The sequence below is a fragment of the Cajanus cajan genome, chromosome 4 (genome assembly GCF_000230855.2).
Source record: "Cajanus cajan strain Asha chromosome 4, NIPB_CcT2T_4, whole genome shotgun sequence".
Taxonomy (NCBI): domain Eukaryota; kingdom Viridiplantae; phylum Streptophyta; class Magnoliopsida; order Fabales; family Fabaceae; genus Cajanus; species Cajanus cajan.
Window position 1 is genome coordinate 23639651 of NC_138520.1, and position 19980 is coordinate 23659630.

General features: G+C 40.9%; 4 protein-coding genes across 18 annotated transcripts in view; 3 read left to right on the forward strand and 1 right to left on the reverse strand.

The window, feature by feature from the left end:
• Positions 1-8832, forward strand: part of LOC109816216 (A-kinase anchor-like protein) — a 39586-nt gene extending 30754 nt beyond the window's left edge. For 12 of the 14 annotated variants that reach the window (XM_020381123.3, XM_020381122.3, XM_020381117.3 and 9 more), the window contains 8 exons: positions 262-437; positions 5280-5580; positions 5923-6095; positions 6231-6534; positions 6918-7090; positions 7214-7421; positions 7827-8002; positions 8101-8832. In XM_020381123.3, the coding sequence (XP_020236712.1) occupies positions 262-437; positions 5280-5580; positions 5923-6095; positions 6231-6534; positions 6918-7090; positions 7214-7421; positions 7827-8002; positions 8101-8619 (2030 nt within the window). In that variant the 3' untranslated portion in view covers positions 8620-8832. The remainder of the gene's footprint in view (positions 1-261; positions 438-5279; positions 5581-5922; positions 6096-6230; positions 6535-6917; positions 7091-7213; positions 7422-7826; positions 8003-8100) is intronic. The other 2 variants (XM_020381119.3, XM_020381121.3) reach the window with 2 other exon arrangements.
• Positions 8833-9878: 1046 nt separating this feature from the next.
• LOC109816221 (uncharacterized) lies at positions 9879-12414 on the reverse strand. 2 transcript variants are annotated; one of them, XM_029274951.2, is made up of 3 exons: positions 11988-12414; positions 10107-11889; positions 9879-10020 (listed from the first exon to the last, which is right to left on the reverse strand). In XM_029274951.2, exons 1-2 carry the CDS (start codon positions 12012-12014, stop codon positions 10237-10239), a joined length of 1680 nt encoding a protein of 559 aa, XP_029130784.1. In that variant the 5' UTR covers positions 12015-12414; the 3' UTR covers positions 9879-10020; positions 10107-10236. The 2 variants fall into 2 exon arrangements, with proteins under 2 accessions (XP_029130784.1, XP_020236727.1); XM_020381138.3 differs by having other exon boundaries at positions 10107-12413.
• Positions 12415-13947: 1533 nt separating this feature from the next.
• LOC109816214 (uncharacterized) lies at positions 13948-14826 on the forward strand. Its single transcript, XM_020381114.2, has one exon. It carries the CDS (start codon positions 13948-13950, stop codon positions 14824-14826), a length of 879 nt encoding a protein of 292 aa, XP_020236703.2.
• A 39-nt stretch (positions 14827-14865) lies between these two features.
• Positions 14866-15420, forward strand: LOC145957248 (uncharacterized). The gene has a single exon (XM_083073469.1). It carries the CDS (start codon positions 14866-14868, stop codon positions 15418-15420), a length of 555 nt encoding a protein of 184 aa, XP_082929595.1.
• The last annotated feature ends 4560 nt before the right edge of the window (positions 15421-19980 follow it).

Consider the following 19980-nt stretch of genomic DNA (forward strand, 5'->3'; position numbering starts at 1 on the left):
CCTACGGGATGCTAATTACCAGAAATGCAGCATGTTTTCTACTTTCCTAGAAATAGGATATCATAGTAAATACAAATCATATCTCCTAAATCTGCTTCAAATCACAACAGAATTGTGTCATATTTCAACGCATACAAATAGCAATTCTGTAGCTCCATAAAGTAGCTAGATGTGGCAAAAGATGTATTAAAAATTTAAAATAATATTGTACACAACCTTGTGTCAATGATTACATTGAATATCTCACTTGTATAATGATAGGTGTGCATGAAGATACAGCCCCAAAAACATTATCAAATGCAGCATCAATTGATAACGAAGCTGTTGATGAACATAGTCAAGAAGAAATACCACTAGAAGCAGAATTCGCAGTGACACATATCAAAGAGCTGAAGACACCAGCATATGAGTTTAATGCAAAAAAGGATATTCCTCAGGTTTGAGCAGACGACAACAAAATAAAACAGATAATACCTTTGATTTTCGCATTTGCACAAGTTAATTATGTGTCTGTTCACGCACAAAATTATTTATTGTCATGCAATTGAAAATCATGGTGACAAATCAGCAGCAATTGATAAAGGCAAGAGATTCAAACAAGAAATATAATTTTATTAAATATTTAATGTTGTAGAGGCAAGGAAGCAATTGAATTTTATAAATTCCATGCAACCTGACAATAACAATAATAATAATAATAATAATAATAATCTATAAAACTTGAATATGAATAATTTCTTATTATTGAATCTGAATAGGTACAATAAAATAAATAGGCATAAAACATAATCAATCCCTAAAGTTTAGGGATTTAGATAAACTGACTAAGGAAACTAAACTAGAAAATAGGAGAAGATAAACTAGTATATCTAAACTATATCTTATAGAATTATCTTAACACTCCCCCTCAAGCTGGAGCATATATATCATATGCATCTAGCTTGTTACATATATATGTTATCCTAGGACCTCGTAAAGATTTAGTAAAGATATCTGCAAGTTGATCCTAGGAGCAAACTGAGGTGGTCTTGATGATACCGGAGAAGATCTTTTCTCTGATGAAATGGCAGTCAACCTCTATATGCTTTGTTCTCTCATGAAAAACTGGATTAGAAGAGAGGTATAAAGCTGACTGGTTATTACAAACTAGTTCCATATGACCAACCTTGCAAAACTGCAACTCTTGAATTAAGAATTTTAGCCACAAGAGCTCACATGTGGTGTGAGCCATAGCACGATATTCTGCTTCTGTACTTGATCGTGCAACAAAACTTTGCTTTTTACTCTTCCATGAGACAAGATTACCACCCACGAAGACACAATAGCCTGATGTTGACCGCCTATCACTTGCATCACCTGCCCAATCTGCATCTGAATATCCAACAATGTCTGTATGTCCTCTATCATTGTAAACAAGTCCTTTTCCTGGTGATCTTTTGATGTATCTAAGGATTCGAACAACTGCAAGCCAATGACTCTCACAGGGAGAGTTAAGAAACTGACTTACAACACTAACAGGAAAGGATATATCAGGTCTGGTCATGGTGAGATAATTCAATTTTCCCACTAATCTCCGATATCTCCCTGGGTCAGGATAAGGCTCCCCCTAATTAGGCATAAGCTTTACATTAGGATCCATGGGAGTGTCAACTGGCTTACAATCTGTAAGTCCGATCTCTTCTAGAATATCAAGGACATATTTTCTCTGAGAAATAGCAATTTCGGACTTTGACTGAGCGACCTCAATCCCAAGGAAATAACGTAGGGAACCTAAATCCTTAGTTTGAAAGTGTTTAAATAAGTGTTGCTTCAGAGCCTTGATGCCCTCCTGATCATCACTTGTAATCACAATATCATCTACATAAACAAGATAGATAAATCTGTGTCGATGAGCGTCTAAAGAAGACAGAGTGGTCTGTCTCGCAGCGGATCATTCCAAATTCCTGTATAACTTTGATAAACCGACCAAACCAAGCACGAGGTGATTGTTTGAGGCCATACAAGGACTTTTGTAATTTACATACAAGACCAGACCCCCCTTGAGCAACAAATCCAAGAGGTTGATCAATATAAATCTCCTCCTCCAAATCACCATGTAAGAAGGCATTTTTGATGTCTAATTGAAACAAAGGCCAATGCCTTATAGCAGCCATAGCTAAGAAGAGACGAACTGAGGCCATCTTCACAACTGGAGAGAAGGTGTCGCTGTAATCCAAACCATATACTTGCGTGTATCCCTTAGCCACAAGACGAGCTTTCAATCTATCCACCTGTCCATCAGGGCCCACTTTCACATTAAATACCCACCAACAACCAACAACAGATTTTTCAGGCGGAGGTGGGACAAGTACCCAAGTGTGGTTGAAGTCTAAAGCTGTCATCTCATCAATCATTGCTTGTCGCCATCCTGGATGGGTTAAGGCCTCCTGTACTGTCTTAGGAATGGTAATAGAGGAAATAGCAGAGACAAAAGCATAATAGGTAGGAGACAAATGATGATATGAAAGAAAGTTATAAATAGGATGAGGATTACAAGTAGAACGACTACCTTTACGAAGAGCAATGGGCAAGTCAACTGAAGTAGGTGGGGCCGGAGTAGGTAAGGAGACTGGAGCAGGGGCAGAATCACATGACTCAGTTGTAGAAGTACTGGGAGGAACAAATCGGTGTAGAGGACGATCAAACCCTGGTGGTGTGCTAGGAATCTCTGGTGCCTCTAAAGTAGTAGGTGTAGAAGGCACACCGAGATCAAAATGAGGAATAGGCAATACCTGAGAAAGGAGATCTGATTCAACCAAAGAGACATCTATAGCAACGAAATATGGTATATTTTCAAAGAAAGTGACATCTGCACTAGTGTAAAACCGATGTATAGCTGGAGAGTAACAGCGGTACCCCTTTTGAACACGGGAGTATCCTAAGAGCACACATTTGATAGCCCTAACAGACAACTTAGCACGTCCTGAGAAAAGATCATGGACAAAACAAGTACAACCAAAGACACGAGGATGAACAGAGTAAATGGGATCCAATGGGTATAATAGGGAATGAGGTACTTGATCATTCAAGACAGAGGATGGCATTCGATTTATTAAATACCCTGTAGTAAGTACAGCATCTCCCCACAACTTTGGGGGTGCATTGGCATTCAATAAAAGAGTACGAGCAGTGTCCAAAATATGTCTATGTTTTCGCTCAGCTACACCATTTTGTTGAGGTGTATGAGGGCAACTAGATTGATGTAGAATGCCATGGGAAGTCATAAATGATTTGAAGCAATTTGAAAAATATTCTTTAGCATTGTCACTTCGTAAAATCCGAATTACTTTGCCAAATTGAGTTTTGATCTCCGAATAGAAACTTTGAAAAATATTGAATAAATCAGAACGATTTTTCATCAAAAATATCCAAGTACATCTAGAAAAATCATCAATAAAGGTGACGTAATACCTATGCCCTAAAAGGGAAGGAAATCGACTAGGGCCCCAAACATTAGAATGAATGACATCAAAGGGAGACACAGCTCGACTATTAATACTCTTAGGAAAATAAGTTCTAACATGCTTCCCTAATTGACATGACTCACTCTAAGGATTCTAAGCGTGAGAGATGAGGTACCATTTTCTTTAAATTATTCAAGCTTGGATGACCCAGGCGACGATGAACTAAACTAGGAGACTCAACAGATGCACATATGGTAGAGGTAGAAGACTGAAGGTAGTAGAGACCATGTGATTCATATCCGACTCCAGTCGTCTGTCCCATACTCCGGTCCTGTATCAAGAAAGAATCGGAAGTGAAGGTTATGGCAATTTAGTGACCGAGTCAACTTACTTATAGAAATCAAATTAAAAGGACATCCAGGAACTAGTAAAACAGATTTTAATGGTAGTGAAGGGGTAGGTGATATTTGGCCAATACCAGTGGCTTGGACTTTTGACCCATCTGCAAGAGTGATATGATGTGGAGTTTTAGGTGATGATAGGCTATGGAAAAGGGAGACATTACCAGTTAGGTGATCAGAAGCACCAGAGTCCAAAACCCAAGGTCCAATAGACGTAGAGTGAGAGAGACAGACGGTAGAATTACCAGTGTGAGCAACAGTGACAGAGGAAGAGGCTTGTTGCGCTGCCTTCAATTGAAGATACTCTTTGTAATCATCGGTAGATAATGAGGTTAGATGATTGCCCTCAGATTCAATCTTGAGCTCTAGAGCCGAAGTTGGAGATTGAGCCATGAAGAGAAAACAAAAGGAGAAAAAAACAACAAAAGAAAACCTCAATCAAAAAGCCACAGAAATAGCAAACAATCAACCATGGAACACCGAGGTAGCAACCAATCAACCATGGAACTCTGAGTCAGCAACCAAACGACCATGAAACTCCGAGACAACAACCAAACGACCACGGAACTCCGAGGCCGCAACCAAACGATCACCAACAGACCACCTAGAGTGTGACCCACAACCTGAAAAGGGTCAAAACGAGAAGAGGGAGGGTCGGCGAGTCCAACGGAGTGAACCGCGTCGCAAACGGAGGCTGGGAGGGCGGTGCGTGAAGCCCACGCGCCGGCGAGCTTCCTCAACCAGAACCGCGCGTGAGAGCGCGTGAGACGGCGGATGACGGTGGCTCTCGACGGAGAGGCCGATCGGTGACCTCTGAGTGTGCAGGCGGTGTCAACTCCGACAACCGCGAGCAAAACTCGAAAACCCTAGAAACCCTAGATGTTGGCGGCTGGATTAGGGTTCCTGGACCAGAGAGCTCTGGTACCAACTTGAATATGAATAATTTCTTATTATTGAATCTGAATAGGTACAATAAAATAAATAGGCATAAAACATAATCAATCCCTAAAGTTTAGGAATTTAGATAAAACTGACTAAGGAAACTAAACTAGAAAATAGGAGAAGATAAACTAGTATATCTAAACTATATTTTATAGAATTATCTTAACAATTAATAAAGACGATCAGCCTTTTTTGCATACACATTTTAGTTTCAGTTTTACCCTTACACTACTCCTTCATAAATTATAAACCATTTGCACCTTTCAAATAATTAGCTCACTCAAATATTTCTTTTTTGTTTAAACTTTTTTAAAATGAGAGACACACTTTCAAATAACTACCCTTTTTTGTTTTATTTTTCTCTTTAACAAGAGAGGCAGGGAGTGCCTTTTTCCACTGGTAATAATAATAATAATAATAATAAAGGGCATCATTTATTTTCTAAATTTGTTTCTCAAATTTTATCCTCATTCTCAAACTTTATATGTTAAAGCAAGCAATTGATCAACTTGAAAACATGAACAAGGTTGGTGAAGATATTGAAGAACATTCTGACCACCGACTAGAAGCATCAAGCATGCAGGGAGTGATTGCAAAGCATATCAATGAAGACGACAGTGAGATTTCAGAAGGCAAAATAAAATCATGTTATGATGTGGACAGAATGGAGAATATTGTAGAATTACACTTGATCAAGAATTTACAGAGACAAGATGGTTGCAAAAACATGGAAGAGGAAGCAACAAATAAGAGACAATTGACTGACTTGGAGATACAAAAATATGAAACTCAAGGTAATCAAGTTATAAAACATTAGAAACCTTCACTTTTATATTTTATTGAATTTGACATGATATCCTAGAAACTAATAACTAACACAAATAACTTATTCATCCATAAAGGAGAAAAAGAAAAACAACGTGATTTTTTAAATCTCTTGAAACAAAATCGGTTGTATACATATTAGTTCAGCTTTATATGTGGATGATAACATGTAAAGCGTAATTCTTTGGCCACATAAAGCTGTGGGACGCTTACATTTCTACAAATCTCATAGATGTACAGATAAACAGTAACGTAGACAAGCTTGTATTTGTAATTGCATTCAACATTTCATTTGTATAATGATATGATAGGCGTTCCTGAAGATAAGGCCCTGCAAACATTACTCAGTACAGCATCTGCCAGTATTGAAGAAGTTGACAAAAGCATTCGACCGACACACACAGAAGCAGAATTAGCTGTGACAAATACTAAAGAGGAGCAGATATCAGAAAATGAGTCCGAGGTGATTAAGGAAGTTTCTGAGGTTTGAGCATACTACAAACAAATAAACTAGAAAATAAAAGATATTCATTGCATTTTCAACCTCGCACATGTTAGTCATTAATTCCTGTCAACAAAAAGTTATTCTCTTGGCTTATATCTTTATGTTCTGATGCAGTATATTTTAAAAAAGGCATTGCATCTGCACAAAGTGACATGCCAAACCAGTGCAGGAAATGAACAGAAAGATGAACTCCTACCTGAACAGCACAGCCAGGAGTCTATACTTACAAAGCATCCAAATTTGGAAGGAGAGACCATAGAAATAAAACCGACTAATGAAACTGAAGAACTTGAAAAGGTTCCGGTATCACATATGGTAGAGAGATTAGAGATCAACGATGATGGGAATTCCATACAAGAGGAAGAAAAGGAGATGGAAAAAGCAGTTGAAAGGCAGTTACTTGAAACTGTAACAGAAAGTATGTTTTCAGAATTCACCAACTTATTACTTTTTAGTGAATTTCAAGTTGACCTTAGATACAATTAAATCAACAATATGTTTCCAAAAGTAAAAGTTCATCAATTTTTTAAAGCCCTGAAATAATAAACTTTAACAATGAAATCGCATTGAGACTTTTCAGTTTCTAAAGAAAAGAAACAACTTGCACTAAACATCAAAATACCATATGTGAATGAAAGCATCATAAATTACTAAAATAACTTTGTCCTTAGCAGTAGCATGTTGTAGCATTAGGCTGTCAGTTTACACGACAGGGTATATATGACATACTATGTAAGAACTAATGTAGCCAATTTTGTGAGGATGATAGCAAAGAAATATCTTACACGTAATGTATAACAGGTGTACCAGAAGATGAAGCCCAGACAACCATTCCCGAATCCACAATTTTTAAAGGTGAAATGATTGAGGGAAACGTTCAGGAACAAACACTTATGGGAGAGGAATCAGCAGCAATAGATAACAATAGTGGCACACCAGAAAATGAACTTGAGCAAATGGCTAATGTTGTTGAGGTTAGCCAATGATGAAGTTAAAAAGAAAATAATCATATACATAACTTCATGGCATTTCACACTCATAAATTGCTCATTCTTAGACTTACAGTTTTGATTCTGATATTGTATATTTTAAAACAGACAATTGATCAACATGAAACCATGGAGAATGTAATTACCAAGCATATCAATTCAGAAGGAACGGTCACAACAAAAAATAGTTCAAAATCGACTAATGATGTGGAAGAACTGGAAAAGGCTCTCAACTCAGACTCTATAGACAACTCAGAAATCAACAATGGTAGAAAAATCATTCCAGAGGAAGAATCTGCTATGAAAGAAACCACTGGTATGAAGTTACAAAAGCCAGAAATAGAAAGTAATTATGTCTTGATAATTCAGCAACTTTCTATTTTATCTTTACCCAATTTGATATGTCATCCAAGAAACAAATATACTAAAATTGAGTGTCCCAAAAGGACAAAAGATAGATCCAACTTGATATTATGAATCATTCAAAACTTGAGTTCTTTGGCAAAGTCTAGCGATAGAAACTTGTGTTCTAAAGAAAGGAGTTACTTGAGCCAACTCCATGAGGAAGATAGCATGTAGATAGTCATTGTTTGGCCTCATAAAGCATCTTTTAGCAGTGGAAGTTTTTGAGTTTGAAGAAAACATAAATGTAATAAAAATGAACTATATTAGCCAATCTTGTGTGGAAGATTGCTTTTAACATCTTATTGTATAATGACAGATGTACCTGAGGGTAAAGCCATCTCAACTTCGTCTAGCAGACCATCTTTAGGAGTTGAGATAGTTGAGGAAAGCATACATGAAGAAATACAAAAGGAAGCTGAACCAGCAGTAACCAATGCTAAAGAAGTGCAGAGACCAGACAATGATTTTGTGAAGAACATGGAAGTTCTTGAGGTTTGACTGCATTGCAACAAAATAAACTAGACAACCAATTATTCATTTTCCCAAATGTACAATATCTTTGAGTTCTGATGCAGTTTATGTTAAATTAGGCATTTGATTTACACAAAGCGTCAGGCAACACCTGTGTGGAAAATGAAAAGAAAGCTGAAGTTCAATCTGAAACAAAGAGCCAGGAGACCCTGATTATAAAGAATCCAAATTTAGAAGGACTGGAAACTGCAGAAGCAAGTCCAAGTAATGATACTAATGAACTTGAAAAGGAAACTGAAATTGCCAAACTCAGAGGTGTCTCTGAATCAGAATCTGCAGATATCACAGAGAAAACAGACACAGGAAATCTGGAAAATCAAGAGGCTGAAACCACTCAATTAAGCAACACAAAGGACGATGAAGGAGGAGAAGAATTCGAAAAAATAAGCCCATCATCTAGTATCAGTGTCATATCCAGGGACTCTCAAGACACTGACACGAAAGTTTCACACAAAAAATCTCATGGCATCCTATCCGGTGTAGGGTCAAAGGTGAAGCACTCAATTTCCAAAGTGAAGAAAGCCATTACAGGCAAATCTTCACACCAGAAAACATCATCACCAAAAGAAACTAAGTGACTTATTAGACAACTACACGCTGCTGTTGTAAATAGAAAAGACAGATTCTTGAATATTTTATTGGGTTTGTTTCTTTTGTTGAGGAATTGGATTGATTTGCTTCATTGATGTATTGTTTGGTTGGTTACTGGTTTTGAATTATTATATCTTGAGGAGGATCTATTATCCTCCTAACTCAGTGTAATGTAATAATATTCATTTTGTTTTAAAGAATTTGTTCTATATTTATAAACAAAGATTCCAGAAAGAGCTTTTGAGAAAATTAATATTTTCCCCAAAAAAATCATAACCATACACGTCATAGTTCCCTCTTATAAATCTCATTCTACTCATTCGGTTTAAGCTTGATAATTTAACGCAAATCACCTCTTTTAGTCTGGTAATATCACAACTCTTTTGGTTATTATAATTATGTGATACAAAGTAATTAAGTAACTCAGAATTTAGTGCTGAAGCCTGAAGGTGTAAAACCTTTGCCCTCACTACTTGAAACTGATATGCAGCACATTAAGTATTAAAGTCTCAACTACTATCAAACAGTTTTGAGCTATTAAGAAAACATGAGGCTGAATAAAAATATTAAATCTGAAGATACAAATCATGGAAAGAACAATATCCTGCTTCAAACAGCTTCAATTCTAGTGCTTAATGCTTATCTGGTTCATTTAAAGACAATAAAAAAAATTTTAAAACAACTCATTAGAAGCAAAAAACAAGGAAATAGAAAATTGAGCTCTACTATGTGTCATGGTATTTATTTGTGCCCTAGACTTGCCGGTTACTATTTCATCCTTCATAAGTGGTTAGCAAGAAAGTAGTCAATATCTAACCATGTTTCTTCTTTTGGGGGAATATTGAATTCAAACCGTCTATGTATAAGCAGTTCATTCATTCAGTGTGTTTAAATTTCCAATCTGATGTACAAGAAGACAGCAACCAACAACCAGAAATGGGGGACGGAAAAGAACAAAATGAAAGAAGAAATGAATACATTTAACCCAAAATGCAAGAATCAGCTGGATAAACTTATCAAAAGTGGCAAATAATTGCTATCTGTAACATCTGTGGCAAAAATAAAAGGAGAGAAGGACCTTGTTGAGCAGAAACCTCCAATCCTAAACTGAGTAATATTATTTAAGTAAATAAAAAATTGAAGTGCTCCAATGTTTGTGAATTTGAAGCTCACATCTTGAAAGAATATGCAATGTTGAATCCCTCCTCAGCCTTCATTTTGAGTTGTTTTATTCTGACATGATGGCTTAATCCTCCGCAAGATAAGAATTAGCCAGAAGGTGCACCACTTCAATTTTTTTACCCTCTGATGCAGGTAATGCTGCAAAAAGGTGCACCATTGTAAGGCAGTCATCCAATTCTCCAAGTGCATCAACAAATCTTCGGGACCTATAAATTCAAAGAATAATCAAATGAAATTGGAAATTCATCACCAGTTACAGAACATAAATAGAAATCAACAAAATCAAACGAACCTCTGCCAAATAATCCTATCTATCTTGGGTTTGGGTGTTTTCTCCCGCAACCTATTTGCACGTATATGATTTTTCTTGGTCTTGGCCCTCAGGCAAATGTTGGTATTCCAAATATACCAATATTAAATACTCAAGCAAACTTCTGCAAAAACTCTTGTAATGGACTATATTCTTTATTACCAGAGAAGCATCTGATAAGCAATTCTGTGGTGGTAGCATCTGCCGATAAACCTTTGTCTTTCATTAGTTGAAGGTATTTTCTTGATCTTGAAATATCATATCTCCTTAGCAATCCTTGAACATAGACATTATATGTGCACTGATTTGGGGGACATCCTTTTTCTTCCATTTTCATCAACAGGTCTTCGGCTTCATCCAATAGTCCTTCTTTACATAGACCTTTAATCATTGTGGTATAAGTAACAACACCAATTTTGACACCTTTACTTGGCAGGCAAGAAAACAGTTCTAGTGCATCATTCAGTTTTCCAAAACTACACATTCCATCCACAACAATATTGTAAATTACAATATTAAGATCCAAGTTTATCTTCTCAAACTCCCTAAACAATGATATTGCCTCGGAATGAAAATGACACTTAAATAGGCCATCCAATATAATAGCACAAGTTTGGAGATTGGGAAGTTGGCCATGCTTGTGCATTATAAAAAACAATTCTTTCGCAGCTACTGGGTTCCCTGCTTTGCAAAACCCCCCAATAAGAGTGTTCCAAGTGACAACATTTGGATTCAGTCCATTATTAAGCATTTCACGCAAGAAATCCATAGCCTTATTTATGTTTTTAGTTTTACACCATCCATGGATTAAGGAACTATAAGTCACAACGTCAGGTAAGAACCCCTTCCGAATCATCAAATCAAAAACTTCCATGGCATCCTTCATTTGATTTAGCAAACAATGAGCACTAACCACTGAATTATATGTGACAACATTAGGTTCCACTCCAATACGTGGCATGAAACTTATTATGCATTTAGCCCTCAAAATCATCCTCTCTTTGCAAAAATAGTCAACTACAATGCTAAAAGTCCGCACATCCGGCATGATTCCATTTCTCATCATATTACCAAGTAGAGTTGCAGCCTCTTTCCATCTATCAAAATTACAAAGGCCATAAATCAAGCAATTGTAAGCAACGAGATTAGGTTGAATACCTTTACTAGTCATGTGTGAGAACAAATCCAACGCCTCGAATACCATCCCATCCTTGCAAAGACTGTCCATAGTCGTGGTATAAGCTCTAACATCCAAATTCCAATTTCTTTCTTCCATCTTCTTGATATATGAGGTAGCACCAAATGTGTCACCTACCTTACACAATCCATTAATTATTGCTACATAGGTGTACCCATCTGATTGATAACCCAACTCTCCCAAATGCTCAGCAAACCTCACTGCTTGATCCACATTGCCTTCTATACAAAGCCCATTAATGATGGTGTTAAGAGTCACCAAGTCAGGCTCCACACCAATTTTGAGCATTAGTCCCAAAACAGAGAACCCAAAAACAGTGTGGTTCAAACGGCAAAGACAATTGATAACAATATTGAGAGTGTAGATATCCGGTTTCAGCCCTAGGGAATAGATTTGTTTAATTAGCGAAATGGCGGTTTTGTAACGTTTCATCTTAACAACAATGCTGAACAGTAAATTGAAGTCCTTGACACAAGGGAAGGGCTTCATTGAGACCATTGTGTGGAAGAAATCCAAGGCGGCGTCTACATTTTTCAGGTTTCTCATGGAATCGAGGAATGAGGATCTCTGTTTAGAGGTGTGATTGTGAGTATCAACACTAGTGGAGAAAGATGAAGAAGGGTGCGATGGGTGGAGGAGAAAGTGTGCGGGGTTAGAACACGAACCAGAGTATCGAAGAAGAGTGAAGACATGAATCGACGAGGTTCTTCGCATCATCCCCAAATACATTGAAGGAAGAACGTAACCCTAATTGCGTAGAGTGCGACCAGTGTTGTTAAAATAGCGAGGTAACTCGTAGGATCGCACGAGGTTACGGTACGCAGAGGGTATTCCGTACTGAATCGCATGCGGAATCGCAGCGGAATAATATCGAAGCGAAGCGTGTGTTCGTGAAATTCGCACAACCTGGGTCGGTTACGTAATGGGTGAGTTACAACTTACGAGTTGTGATGGGACTCGTCCAATGTGCCCCTAACACGGTTTCAGCGGATACGTCGAAACCCGTGTTGTGTACTCAGCGGGGGTCTGCAGTGTTTCACCATTGACGCTGTTATGCGCTGTGCTGAAAAAGAGAAAAACGCAACTGCGACGCCGCCGCCGTTAGAAGAGGTAATCTTATTTGAATTTTTTTTTTTTTTAGGGTAGAAATCTGTACCCAGTGTTATTTTTATTTTTAGCTTTTAAATTTCTTTTTCATTAAGATTTTGACATATGCTTGGTAGAGTAAGAAAATAAAATTAATTAGGTAAAAGATAGATAAGAAATAGAGTAAAATTTATAATGGATAAATTATTTAATAATTTTTTTATAAAATAAAGCATTGAAAGAAATTCTATTTAATAAATATATAAAATAAATATTTTACATTTCTTTATTAATTTTAATTATATTATTCAAGATTAATTAATTTTTATTTTAAATTATATATTAAAATTATATATGTGTGTATATATACACGTGTGTGAGAGAGGAGAGATTTAAATAATATTGGTATAATTTTTATCTATTATTGTACCAGTAAACACCCCTCTCGGTTGGACACTAGGCCGAGAGAAGCACCAAAATCGATGAATGCCTCCACCTGCGTTACCCTTCAGCCTTCGACTCGGCCGAACCCCCCTCGGCCTTGAGCTTGGCCGAACCCCTCTTCGGCCTTAGGAATAGCCGGGTACTTTTCCCAGGATAAGAGGAAGGAAACACTCCAAAAGATGGACAGAGAAGCATCTAGGAGAAACATTCAAAAACACTCCTCGACCTCAAGCTTGGCCGGATACCCCTTCGGCCCTAAGCTTGGCCGAATACCCCTTCGGCCCTGAGCTTGGCCGAATACATCTTCGGCCTTAAGCTCGGTCGAATGGAAAAACACTCAAAACACCTCGGACTCGAACCTGGCCGAATACCCCTTCGGCCTTGAGCTTGGCCGAATACCCTTTCGGCCTTGAGCTTGGCCAAATACCCCTTCGACCTTAAGCTTGGCCGAAGACCCAAAAGAAGGACAACTCACGGAGAACACATGGCAGATTAGGATATCGATTAGACAATGATTATCACGTCTAATTAAGAGAGATTAAGATTAACCAAAGTATTACCCATCTCCCAAGATAGAAGGCCCACTAGGCCCAAATACGTCACTATAAATATACAGGTGATGGGACATAAATGAGGTACATTTTATCCAATATATAAGCCTTTATCGCTCTATACCGAACACTTACTTGATCATCAGAGTGCCTTTGTAGGTACCCTCCCCACCCTTTGGAGACAGTATTCGGTCGGCACCGAAGACTTGGAAGATCACAAGGAAGGAGCAACAAGAGGAGTGTTTCTACGTAGGAACATTTTGGCGCCCACTGTGGGGCCGAAACCGAAACGGTTCTCGACCCTGTAGTAAAATGGTAGCAACCAGGAGTCAACAAGAAAATGCAGCAGTTCATAACCTCGGGATGCCCCGAGAATCGAGACAACAGACAAATCAACACGAAGAGGGAATGGAGGAGTCATACGTCGATCGATCTCAACCTCCCAACCCATCATCGGCCATAGAATAGCTGAAGGCCGAGATGATGGAATTGAAGAGACTTCGGGAGAAGGACGCACATGAGCTGTCACTCCTAAGGAAGGAGAATGCGGAGCTTAGGAGCGACAACCGTTCCTGGCATCCATCCCGTGGCACCCCGAACACTCAGTCAACACATGACCAAGGAGAATCGTCGGGATGGTACAAGGAGACCAAAATCCCTCAGCCTCCCGGCGGGGGTGACGACGACGACCATGGATCAGCAAAGACGGCAAGGGAAATCACCATTCACTCCCGACATCGTCGGAGCCCGATTGCCGGACAACTGGAAAAACTTGGCTTTAGAAAGATATGATGGAACCGTCGACCCCGAAGAACACCTCGATGCATTCGTTACTCAAGTCTGGTTGTATACCGACGACGACGCTATCATGTGTAAAGTCTTCCCTACCTCACTGAAAGGGCAGACACTTAATTGGTTCACAAGACTCCCACCAAGATCAGTGGACTCGTTCACAACCTTATCTTCCCGATTTGTAATACAGTTTGCCACAAGCCGTCCTCACCAGCTCACCTCGATCGCATTGGTCAACATCCGCCAGGAAAAGAAGGAACTGCTAAGGACCTTCACGGAGCGATTCGGGAGGATGACATTGTCGACCCGAGATCTAGACCCAGCAGTGGCAATGCACCACCTTACCACGGCATTGAGACCAGGCCCTTTTGTAAACAGCCTATGTAAAAAACCGCCTCAAGATCTTGACGACCTTAGGCAAAGAGCTACTAAGTATATGCAGATGAAAGAGTTGGCCGAGTTCAAAAATCAGAACCGGACCGACCTTTTTCCCGGAAAGAAAGAAGTTGAAAAGGAACATCCTCCAAGGCCTCGCCCTTGGGACGCGCCTGATCGAGAAAGAACCAACAGGGGGCTTCGATATGCACAATACACGCCGCTCAACGCCAGCAGGACCAAGGTGTTGGAATAGGCATTGGCCACAGAAATCCTTGTGGTACCCCGCCGCGCTATGACTCCACCCCACGCGGACAAGACCAAGACATGCCAGTTTCACAGGAACCGGGGACACACCACGAAGGAATGCACAGCCCCCCGAGATCGCATTGAAGATCTTGTTAAGTCAGGTCATCTTCAAAACTTCACCCAACCCTCAGGCAGGAAGAGATACGATAACTACCATGATAAGAGGGAGTCTGGAAGAGGGAACCGTGAAAGGGCACCTCCGAGGCATAGATCCCGGGAACGAAGCAGGACCCCGGAGAGAAACGACCAGCAGCGAGACCGGAATCAACCCAAGAGGGTGATAAACATAATAGCCGGAGGATTCGCAGGAGGTGGAGGCACATCTTCGGCACACAAGAGACACCTAAGAACAATCAGATCAGTTAACGCAGTAACGCGGGCAGGATCGATCCATATGCCACCAATTACCTTCACCGACAAGGACTTCCAAGGGGTTGATCCAGTGCAGGATGACCCCATGGTCATCAGTGTAGAGATCAACAATTGTATTGTGAAGAAGACGTTGGTGGATCAGGGAAGTTCAGCCGATATCTTATATTAGAAAACCTTTGAATAGCTAGGTATACCTGAGCGCGAGTTAGCACCTTATAACGAGCCCTTGGTTGGATTTTTAGGTGAAAGAGTGGATACCTGGGGGACGATAGACCTATACACCTACTTCGGGGACGACCAGCAAAGGCGAAGGATTAAAGTACGGTACGTGGTGGTGCATGTTAACACTTCGTACAACATCCTGTTGGGCCGACCCTCCTTGAACAAGCTCCGAGCTATCGTCTCCACCCCCCACCTAGCCATGAAGTTCCCCTCAGAAGAAGGAATGGTGATCACTCTGCACGCCGATCAAAAGACGGCCCACGAATGTTACTTTGTCAGCCTAAAGGTGCAGCCAACTCCGAAGACAAGGCGAGATGTCAACGTCATCGGCGATGTTGGCCAACAAAAGCCGATAGAAGACCTAGAGCTTGACCCGAGGATGGAAGATGAGCATAGGGTCGAACCAATAGAAACAACGATCTCATTTCAACTCGGGAGGAATGAAGAACAAGTCACTTATTTGAGTTCCCAGTTGTCGGAAGCCGAAGCAAGAGACATCAAGCAAGTACTACTAAAGTACTCGGACCTATTTGCCTGGACTGCGGCCGATATGCCAGGCATCGACCCAAGCTTCCACTACCACCGGCTCTCAATATGTCGAGACGCCAAACCCATCGCTCAAAAGAAAAGAAAGATGGGAGGAGAAAGGGCTCAGGCAGTAAGAGAAGAGACGATCAAGCTATTTCAAGCGAGGTTTATCAAGGAAGTCAAGTATTCTACTTGGTTGGCCAACGTGATAATGGTCAAGAAGTCAAACGGTAAATGGCGGATGTGCACCGACTATACCGATCTGAATAAGGCATGTCTAAAAGATGCTTACCCCCTACCCCATATTGATGCTTTGGTTGACGGAGCGGCTGGCCATCAAAGATTGAGTTTCCTTGACGCATACTCAGGGTATAATAAGATACCCATGTACCCACCAGATGAAGGAAAGACTGCATTCATCACCGATTCGGCCAATTTTTGCTACCAAGTGATGTCATTCGGCTTGAGAAACGCTGGTGCAACCTACCAACGACTCATGGATAAGATTTTTCGCCGGCAAATAGGAACATGCTTGGAAGTATATGTGGATGATATGGTAATCAAGTCTACTTCGGACGGCGACCACTTGAAAGACCTCGGTACAATCTTCGACGAAGTGAGGCGACATCACATGCGGTTGAATCTGGCAAAATGCACCTTTGGGGTCGCCGGGGAAAATTCTTGGGCTTTATGTTGTCAAGGAGAGGTATAGAAGCCAACCCTGACAAGTGCCAAGCCATTGTCAATATTAGAAGCCCCCGTAACGTAAAGGAAGTACAGCGACTGGCAGGGCGCATTGCTTCCCTGGCGCATTTCCTGCCCTGCATGGCAGAAAAATCAAGGCCCATAATGTCTTTGTTGAAAAAGGCAACAAAGTTCCAATGGACCGAAGAATGTGAATCAGTGTTTCAAGACTTCAAAATGATGCTCACAGCCCCGCCGTTGCTGGCCAAGCCGGACCCCCAGCTAGATATGATCATATACATCTCGGTGTCGGACAAAGCCATCAGCACAGCGTTGGTACAAGAGAAACCGGAGCAAAGGCTGGTATACTTCATTAGTCGAGCCTTACAGGAAGCCGAAACCAGATATCAGCATCTGGAAAAAATGGTTCTAGCTCTCGTGCATACAGTCAGACGCCTCCGACATTATTTCCAGAGCCACAAAGTCCTCGTCAGGACAAATAACCCAATTGTCAAGGTATTACGGAAGCCCGAATTAGTCGGACGGATGGTCGCTTGGTCCATAAAACTGTCACAATTTGATATTCGTTTTGACCTAAGAGGACCCATCAAGGCACAAAGCATGGCCGACTTCATAAATGAATTCACCCCGCAAGTACTTCCCGAACCGCACGTATGGACTCTACATGTGGACGGGTCGTCAAACCAACAGGGCAGCGGAGCCGGCATTATACTAGAAGGTCCTGGTAAAGCGGTGATTCAAAAGTCATTGCGATTTGACTTCAAGACCTCCAACAACCAAGCCGAGTACGAGGCCCTTCTCGCATGCTTGAGGTTGGCAAACGACTTAGGCATCACTAGAATCTAATGTTGGAGCGACTCACAAGTAGTGACAGGGCAAGTCAACGGCACTTTCCAAATCAAAGAGCCAACGCTACTTTTATACTTTCATGCTTTCCAGAAGCTGAAAGGCAACTTTGAAGATGTCCAAATTAAGCACACACCTCAGGAACTAAACACAAGAGCCGATTAGTTGGCTAAGCTAGCCAGCAGCAAAAAGACTAGTCATTTGCACAACATGATACAAAAAGAACTACAAAAGCCAAGCGTCACCGAAGCCGAGTGCTTGCAAGTCCAACAAGGGACACCCAGTTGGATGACCGGCATAGTTGAGCACCTCTTGACCGAGTCGTTACCCATCGACCCCCTGGAAGCAAAGAAGATGAAAACCATGGCGGCACGATACACCTTAATCGCTGGAGAGCTGTATAAGTGGGGCGTCTCGTCACCCCTGCTGAAGTGTTTAACACCTGAACAGGCGCACTATGTCCTCCGAGAAGTCCATGAAGGCATATGTGGTACTCACTCGGGAAGCCGAACTCTCGCAGCCAAGGTTGTCCGGGCCGGTTATTATTGGCCAACCATGGCAGCAGATTGTGCCAAGTTTGTCCAGCAATGCAAACCATGTCAGCAACATGGACCTTTGACACATCAACCCCCTGAAGGACTGCATTCTATCACCACCCCCTAGCCATTTTCTGTTTGGGGTATGGATATTTTAGGGCCATTCCCGCCTGCAAAAGGGCAAGTGAAGTTCCTCATTGTGACAGTGGATCATTTCACTAAATGGATTGAAGTAGAGGCAGTGGCCACTATCACGACCAACAATGTGCAGAAATTCTTCTGGAGGAACGTTATCACCCGCTTCAGAATTCCATACGCCTTGATCACAGATAACGACTTACAATTCACCGATCGCCGCTTCAATGACTTTCTGTCTGGATTAGGGATCAAGCACAAGATGACTTTAGTAGAACATCCCCAATCCAATGGGCAGGCAGAAGCGGCAAACAAGGTTGTTCTTAAAGAGTTAAAACGGTGACTCGGGAGAGCCAAGGGAAATTGGGAGTGTGTTTAGAAATTGGGCCTGAGTTAGGCCTAGGCAAAATTTTGCATATTAGACTCATTTTACTCCTAATTTTTCATAGATTTGATTTAGCTAGGTCTCATCATCATTTGATGAACCTAACTAAACCAAATCAACAATTTTTGAAATAATTCAAAGGAGGAAATGGAGCCTTGGCCGCCTAGCTCACTTGTTTCTCTTTGGCCGAAATTTCTAAGCTATCTTCTTGGTTTTTGAAGCTTCTCCTCCAAGTTTCTAAACCTTGGTAGGTTGGGCTGACCTTACCATGGTTCTTAAGTGAACCATGATCAAGGTTAGCTTCTCTTACAAGTTTTAGAAACCATGGATGGTTAGCTACACCTTACCATGGTTCCTAGTGAACCATGGTTAAGGTTAGCTTCTCCTAGAAGCTACCTCTCACTATATATTTGTAAATCCCTCTCTTGTAATCACTTTTGAACATTTGAGAAATAAAACTTCAGATTTCTCTCTCAAGAGTCTCCTAAAAACCGTAGAGAATTGTCTCTTTAGGTTTCTACCAAAGGTGCTTCAACCTTTGCCTTGGTTCCTCAAGCTTCCTTCACAAGCTAAGGAGAACCGAATCACTTCCATTGCTTCTCCACCATTGGAGAATCCTCCAAGGTGTTTTCGCCACCTCAAGGAGTTCAACCTCAAGAGTTTCTTCGGTCCTTGCATGGAAAACTTGAAGAACATCAATCTTCTCCAAGTAGTTCCATCAGTACCCTAACTCGGCCAAGGTTGAATTACTTAATCCCTCCCGAGCACTCACGCTCGGCCAAGGATGAAATACTCAATCCTTCCCGAATACCTTAACTCGGCCAAGGATGAAATACTCAATCCCTCCCGAGTACCTTGACTCGGTCAAGGTGAAAATTTTAATCCCTCCCAAGTGCTTAACACTCGGTCAAGGACGAATATTTATTCCCTCCCAAGTACCCCTACTTGGCCAAGGTTGAACACGTCATCCCTCCCGAGTGCTTGCCACTCGGACAAGGACGCATACTTGATCTCTCCCGAGCACCCCTACTCGGCCAAGGTTGAACACGTCATCCCTCCCGAGTGCCTGCCACTCGGACAAGGACGCATACTTGATCTCTCCCGAGCACCCCCACTCGGCCAAGATTGAACACTATCAATTCCGAATGCCTACCACTCGGCCAAAGACGAATACTTGATCTCTCCTGAGTACCCACTACTCACCCACAAATGAACAATTTAACATCTCACGAACACCCATCTAGGCCAAGTTTGGTCAACGATAAAATCTCCAGTATCCTTGCTCGACTGAACGAAGAACTAACCTTTAACATACATCCAATCATCCATTCAAACGGAATAATTACTAACAAGTCATTCCCTATTGGTTAAT

Coding starts and splice junctions, on each gene's coding strand:
- LOC109816221 (XM_020381138.3), bottom strand. CDS start 12,051: ATGTATTTGGGGATGATGCGAAGAACCTCGTCGATTCATGTCTTCACT.
- LOC109816214 (XM_020381114.2), top strand. CDS start 13,948: ATGCGGAGCTTAGGAGCGACAACCGTTCCTGGCATCCATCCCGTGGCA.
- LOC145957248 (XM_083073469.1), top strand. CDS start 14,866: ATGACTCCACCCCACGCGGACAAGACCAAGACATGCCAGTTTCACAGG.